The sequence below is a fragment of the Porites lutea genome, chromosome 6 (assembly GCF_958299795.1).
Source record: "Porites lutea chromosome 6, jaPorLute2.1, whole genome shotgun sequence".
Classification (NCBI taxonomy): domain Eukaryota; kingdom Metazoa; phylum Cnidaria; class Anthozoa; order Scleractinia; family Poritidae; genus Porites; species Porites lutea.
The window spans coordinates 11,816,278-11,823,777 of NC_133206.1; the positions used below are offsets into that span (position 1 = coordinate 11,816,278).

The 7,500-nt window shown below is 39.0% G+C and overlaps 1 protein-coding gene across 1 annotated transcript; it reads left to right on the forward strand.

Moving 5' to 3' along the window:
- Nucleotides 1-5,745: 5,745 nt before the first annotated feature.
- On the forward strand, nt 5,746-7,374 carry LOC140940903 (uncharacterized). Its single transcript, XM_073389866.1, has one exon. The coding sequence runs from the start codon at nt 5,995-5,997 to the stop codon at nt 6,622-6,624; it is 630 nt and encodes a 209-aa protein (XP_073245967.1). The 5' UTR covers nt 5,746-5,994; the 3' UTR covers nt 6,625-7,374.
- Nucleotides 7,375-7,500: the final 126 nt, after the last annotated feature.

Consider the following 7,500-nt stretch of genomic DNA (forward strand, 5'->3'; position numbering starts at 1 on the left):
AAGAAGACCACCTAGTTCTCCTTACATTACAATAGCTCGGACAATTCTCTATATATTTTTTGACTCTCCTGCGGAAATTTGGCCAAAAATCAGTTATTTTAAACAAATTTGGGGATATCAATTATCCAACCTACGCACACAAACTTTAACTTTCTTTAACTTTAATAATAGACCTTGTCAGGGTTTTCGACGCCATCTTGACGAGTAGGCAAACGCGTGAGAAATGACAGTGCTTGTATGAGAATCTAATGTCGAATAATTTCCTTAAAACGGCTGTTCTGAAAAAAATATGATTTGTAAACTAAAGCTTCACTCCTAAGGATTCTACGGAAAAAAATTGAGGGCGTTACATGCACTAGAAGACCTAGAACAACTTTTTTAAATTTTCTATACATTTCTTTGTAAGAAAGTCCGGGGAAAATCACAGACAAATATATGGAAAATCTAAAGCAAGCCTCTGGAGAAATTTAAGCACAGGTGCGCTCCCCAAATTTTTTAGGACAATCCTTTGCTTTGTAGCCTTAGTTTACAATTGATATTTTTTCAGAACAGCCGTTTTAAGGAAATTATTCGACATTTTATTCTCATACAATTCCTCAAATTTGTCTGGTGCATTGACTGCTTTTTTTTTCACTAATTATTTTGCAGGCTTGTAATTAAACAGTGTAATTAGACAGTTACATCAGCCAATCATATTAAGTGCTCAGCTAAATCCACCAATCACAGAATTTATAACAATAACGACAGCAACAACCAATTTAACCTTACAAAACTGGGGATTTTCCAAAATGGACAAAAATGTAACAATAGACAGTATCTCTGCTACTGATATTTTCCCTAATAAAGGATAGTTGGTATTAAAAGCTCGTCACCGAAAGAATGCATTTGCTTTCTCGGAAATTGTAATGGTTATGATTAATTGGTAACGGGACTTCGTGTCGTCCAGTTTGGTCTGTGATCTTAGTCGCGATTAACAAATCAGACTCCCGCTACAACGCGGCCGTTCGATTTTGTTACACGCTCAATGAAAGAGTAAAACAATAATTTTCTGCTAGACATTTTGAAAGTGTTAGGGACGAGCTATTCTTTGGCTGATGTAGCAAGAGCTCACAAAACAACACTTCTTCACTGATTTTTGGTTGAAACGTGGTTATGACTGGGTAAAGTTATGCAAAGACTTTCTCAACGCGCAAGTGAGCCTACCCGAAATCAGTTCGCTTGCAAAATGGTGACACTCTCTGTGAAGTTCATGCCTGCATACTAAACAAAACGATTTTTGCGACCAGAAGGTGAAAACACCTGGGGTCAATTTAATAATACTTCTACAAGTGTAAGTTACAAGTGTGGCAATTGTTTTTAGTGTCCGAAAACAAAAGCTACACTTGTAAAAGTTTTATTAAATTCACCCCTGATCGAACTAAAAACAACCAAAAACTATTTTCCCCATAAGAAAACGACCACTGATTCACGTTTTTTGCTTCCTTCCGTTCAATGTTGATACTCAAACAACCCGCGAAACCAACATTGGGGGAAGGAGAGCCGATTCATACGTGTTCAATACAAGACAGTCGTGTTTCTTGCGTTTTCAAGAAGTGTGTCAAGGAATTATGACTGTGATTGTGTCTTCAGCCTGTACTATTAACTGCTGCACTTGCCGCGTGAGCCATTCTGAGCTAGTTTGAGTTTCGTCATATTCTCTTAAACCAAACGCCTGTTGGACGACTTGATGAGGATCACCTGACAGCGGTTCAAACAATGTGTAATGCTCTGAACCAACTGGAGCCGTGAACACTGATGACGTCAGTGTCCGCGACTTAGGAATGCCATAACGCCGAATAAGCCTGTTATTTAAATCAGAATCCTCCATCTGGCCGGGCTCTAAGAAATGATAAACTGGTACAATATTAGGACAAGATCCTGCAGACAGGTGAAAATCAAGCCACAGTGACGATTTCAGATCAAAGCACACATGAGGAAAGTAAAACACTAAAATAATAGTTCCTTTTTTTCACGAGAAGTTCCTTGTCATCTATAGTCACAGATAGTTGTTAGAAACAGAACAGCTTATTTCGTGATGGCCCATGATGATTCCAATTTTTCCAACACATTAGAGGAAGTCCTTTAGTGCCAACATGGCAATCTGCGGTCCAATTTTACACGCGGGATCAATGAACACTTTCATTCAACTAATTTATCATGTTTTTCTCCTTTCTATCCTTCTTCAATAGCATAGCTCCACTATTTGGTACATAACCACAGACAACCTCACACATTGTGACAGAGTATGGCATTATAGACAACTCCCCCCCCCCCCCCACCCTCCCTAGACAATTTTTCCTAGACTACTCGCCCCGTTCTTAATTAAGATAAGGAAATTAAGAAATTAATTTAGAAATTAAGAGAAACATAAAAATAACCGCTTAAAACTTTAAAGGAAGGTTAAAATAACATAACAGAAACAACAGATGCCACGGATAGGCAAAATTGAAGAAGATTGAAACGGATTGAAATTAGGGTTTTTGAAAACTGTTCAGCCTAACAGTTTTCAAAGTTGATCCCTGCTGCTTGCAACTTCAAAAATAATGCTCCTACCTATTTGTTTGTCTCGGATCTCCGATTTTGTCATTTACATGTAATTTTTTCGCTTACTTTAAGTTCCATAGTGATTGAGGGCGAATAAATGGCAAAATTACACAAAATGAACTGGACTACCGTGACACAGCCCCTTTGAGACAATTAGCAAAGAGTAGTCAATGGCTAATTACCTAGGAAGGGGGAAGTTCGTTCCCGATTTCTTCAACATACTTAACTACAACTGGGGCAAAGAGCATCACTAGTTTAACAGACATTTCGGGGTGTACTATTTCAGGGTTTCACTAAAATACATTGCCCTCCAGTTTAAGATCAAGTTTACAGATACCTTGTTCCTTTACTGATGGTAGTGGACAGAACAGTAGATAAGTAGGCATCTTGTTAGTGTGAAACTGTAAAGCCACATCAATGCAGTCTTTAGGGTCCAACTTAAAGGTGAAAGACACCAAATAGAGGGTGGAACGGAGCGGATCGCTTTTTCTGAGCGCCTGAACTAGACTGGTTTTTTGCCATAAAAATCAACGGTTATTAATTTCTAAACAGTCGCAGGACAAAATAATGACATAGCCACTCCATCAAGAACAAGGCTGGCACTTATTCCGCTGGATGTTGTAAAAGATTTCCGGTCATTTTAATATTGTACATCCTTTGTTCCGCTTTGGTGAAAATATGTCCTTCCTCTCAGTGGAGAGTGAAAACAGTCAAAAATATATTTTTAGCTTTCTTCATGATTTTTTTCGTCGAATTCAAACAAATTCTTAACATCCACCCTGAAACTGGGGCGAGAGTAAACGCAGTCTATCCTCCGCATGACACATGCGGGGAGGACTCGTCCCCAGGCGGATAATGTTCCTGCTCACTTGTCTGCGCTAACAGAACTCAGTTGGAGTTATTACTCACCTAGGCTCTTATCCAGTCATGTACTAAAATGCTGGAAAAGCTGAGATTTATTGCAGTTCTTTTAACATAACTTAAGATGGTCGAATTTCTCCGCCCCTTGCCCATTACGCACACTCCGTTTGCAGCTTCTTTCAATTTAGTTGTTTCTTTTAGAATTGTTTGACGAAACTGTCTAAAATACACATAAAAATTGTGTATCTCTACAATTTTATTCACATCTGATTCAAGAAGATCCCGGATTTAAACGATCTTCTTTTTAAAGCCTTAAAAGGCTTTAGAAAGTACTTGCGGAATCAAACTACAAATTTTTTTAAATGCGCAATTTCCGGCCTGCTTGGTAGATAAAGACGTAAAACAACAGGAGTGAAATGATGAAAAAACTGACACAAATTATAGCCCGTAAATCGGAATCAGGTTAATGAGTTCATAATTACGGACAGTGTTGCGAGGTTTGTGTCCAAGTGCCTTGAGCAGTCTAGTTTTTAAATTTTATCTTCCCTACCCTGCGGGCAGAGGTTTCTCTCTTTGCCCATGGCTTTTAGCGTTTACAAAGTCTTTCCCGCCGCTTGTCAGTCGCGCAGTTGGTTTGTTTTATACGTCCCGGGTTCCTCCTTGGGCGTACGAAATAAACCAACTACGCGCCATGCACGAGAGAAACCTCTGCTCGCAGGATATTTAACCCGCATGCAAGCCCAGGCAGATGAACTTAATTGCTTTAATAACAAAGTTAAATGAGAGAAATTTCCGTCTTCTGCTATTTACATCTATCCAAGTATCTTGAGTGTTTTATTTATATTTCTGCGCGCAAGCCCAAGCAGGTATCTTAAAATGCTTAGCAAAATTGAAAGAACGTAATTCACGTCAGTAATTACTATGATTCAGAGATGAATTTCATTTTGTATTTTTGAAGCTCCTTCGATTACAAATTGCGTAACTATTTGTGAATAACGCGCTTTGATGCGACACTAACAAAAGAGCGAAATGATTGGTACTGAGAAAGTTTGTCTAGCCTGAGTCGCACGCGTTCAAAAGGGAGCGCAGCGAGGATGGATGGGGTAATCAGGAGCCAATCGAGTTGCACGAATCTTGTCGTCGAACGTAACCGCAGTCTTAATTATAGGCTATAATCAGTAGCCACCTGCTCAGACCTCATTAAAAATTTTTCCCGCATGACGAACTCTAGATAAGGTTTGCGTGAAAGGCCATGAGTAGCCTTCGCAGCAGGCGGTTTTTCAGTCTGTTTTTCGTTTGTGGTTCGAGAAGTAAGGGATAAAGACGCACGAAAGCTAAAGAGAGTTAAACGAGAAAACGTTGGGCGTGGGGCCAAAGGGAAAAAGACAGGGAACACTAAGCTCGCTTACTTTCATCAGAAAAGCATAGGTATTTAAAACTTTTTATCTCGGTTACTGGCAGCCTTATGTGAGCCCTCACAAAAAAAACTCATCACTCCATAAACTTTAAGCAAAATAGGTGCGAGCTTCGTCGCGCTTTTTGGCTGGATCGTTTGGGTGGACAAGAGTTAGTAATTATTCCACGTTCGTGATCAAATCCAATGTATTTTTCTTTTCTTGTTTTTTTTTATTTTTAATAAACTCATGTTAATTAGCATGTTTTGTTTACAGGTTTTTCCAGTGGTTTATTCCCTTATTGTGTTTTTTGATGAAGGCTCTAGCAGATACAGCACTGAGATAGATATATTCAATTTTACTTAGTTTCCATAACACTTGTGCTCTTATAATTTCTAGCTCCTTTTGCGAACAAAACTTGACAATGTCAAGCGACAGTATTCATAAAACAAATTGGTAATGAGAGAAAAAATATATCATTAATTGCAAGTGAAAGAAAAAGGTTTTGAGTTGAACACCCCTCAGTCTTGAGCATTGGCGTGCGGGAGGGAGCGATTCTAGCTAGCTAAGAACACCACGAAATTCGAAGTTTTATCTTTAAAGATAAAGCATAAACATTCTATTGATATTTTCGTTACATAGTTAAAATCTACCATTAACGTCACTATATGCCAAGGTTTGTCAAGTGTATCGAAGTATCTTGTAAAACCATTAATATTTTTAAACATTTCATGCATAGCCAGAACATGTAAAGGCAGGGAGATCATATGACATCTTTCCTTTTCAGTGTACCCGTACCATTAATTGCAATGACGGCAATAAAAAATGTTTAACACTTCCCTTTACGTGAATTGCATTCTGGGAGTCTGTAAAGGACTCGAGCCACTATTTAAGAGCGGGGCCCTTTTGAGTTTTTAGCACTACTGAAACCTGATCACCAGTCCAGCTAATCCGAGCAGTTTATAACTACTGTAGCCCTGTAACCTTAAAAGCTCTTAGAGTGGATAAGTTCTATAGAAGTGTTTTATTCTTCTTACTACTTGTATCAACAAGAATAAGAAAATCAGTGCAAGACGGAATAGGACGGCCGTTCAATCAGGCAATCCGTGACACAGTTGGTGAAGAGAAGACCAATCTTCTGACAACTGAACGCGATATGCGAGAGCAGCTCGAACGTGTGAAAGCAAAAATGTACATTGACGCCCTCAACGACAAATCTATACCGATAGTGTGCGTTGTAGATAAAATCAATATCGTGAACCATGTACATATAGAAGAAGCCACAAGCAGAAGTATGAGGAGAGAAATTGGAAACCTCATAAAAACGCGCCTGCGCATGGCTGATGGTGCTGACGTCCAGCTAGTAACTATGATGAGTGATGTGCTGAAAGCCCTACTATCCCGAGGAACGGGGACATACGAACAGCAATATAAACACGTTATCTATGCCAATAAAAGCTTCATTCGCTTCGATTACTATTTCTACGTGAAGATCCTTTCAGATTGCCGTGCTGCCCTGTCTTTTTATGGACAGGTGGGTCTAATGGAAGTCGCGAAAGCCAGAGTACCAGTGCTGATATACGAGCTGACGAGAGCGATGGAACACAAGCACCTTGAAGAGGCAGGCAAAGCGCTACAGATACTGGGTAATTTGAAAATGAGTTCAATGCAAGATGCGGCACAATTCCTAATCAAACAAGCTGATAGGGAATCATTCCCCCCAAAACCCGCTGATGAGCATCCAGCGCGTGAGACAAAAACACCCGCTGGTGAAGAAAATGAGTGACCGAATAAAAGGTTGATTAACGAGACCACCAGGTGAGTGTTTTAAACAGAACTTTCCTTATATTCCGAGTTGAAATTAAACGTTACCTTTAGTTTAGGTTATTTTTGACAGTCATATTTTATTTTATACATGTTTTAGATTTACCATCAATAGCGCACAGATGCTAGAATGCATGATCAGTAATGGAACAATCAGCAGCTTTTCTTTCGATTTCTTGTCATAACGTTTCCGCGAGAAGTAGGAGAAATTTTTCTCCTCCCTACATTTATTTCATTCTTGTGCATTTACGATCAGTGACTACTGAGGTCGATCTGATAAACTTTTATTTGTGCGAAACATTTGTATACTGCACGACGTTTTGATTGAGTGAAACGAGTGAAAAAGCCAGTCCGGCTAAAATTATTTAATCGACACTCAAGAGGATAAAAAGCTGCTATCCTACAAGTCGAAGAGTGTTTTGATCAATTTTATAATTCACTAAAGGACTCTTAATAGAGCTCCTCTTTGAAGCATATGGCGTGTGCATCATATAATTTCTATGGCATAAATCAGTTAAATTTTCCCGGCAATTAGAAATTAAATACATGAAAGAAGAGTGAAGTATGGATACTTTTAAAAAACATGACTTTGCAATTGTTTTAATCAGTTACTCAGTTTGTGATACATTTCACTCTTTATCCGCCTTTTCATTGGTTAAGAACCTACAGTTAAGAAATCAGCGCACCCTACAGATATTCGCTATTAGTAAAATCCCACTTGTGGTCTATTACCAATGCTGCGTTCTGATTGGTTACTAGGCTATATGTTATAGCCCACTAGTAGCGAAAGCGCCGGCTTCTTGGCGGCAAAAGAAGGATTAAGGTCTAGCTTTAACCA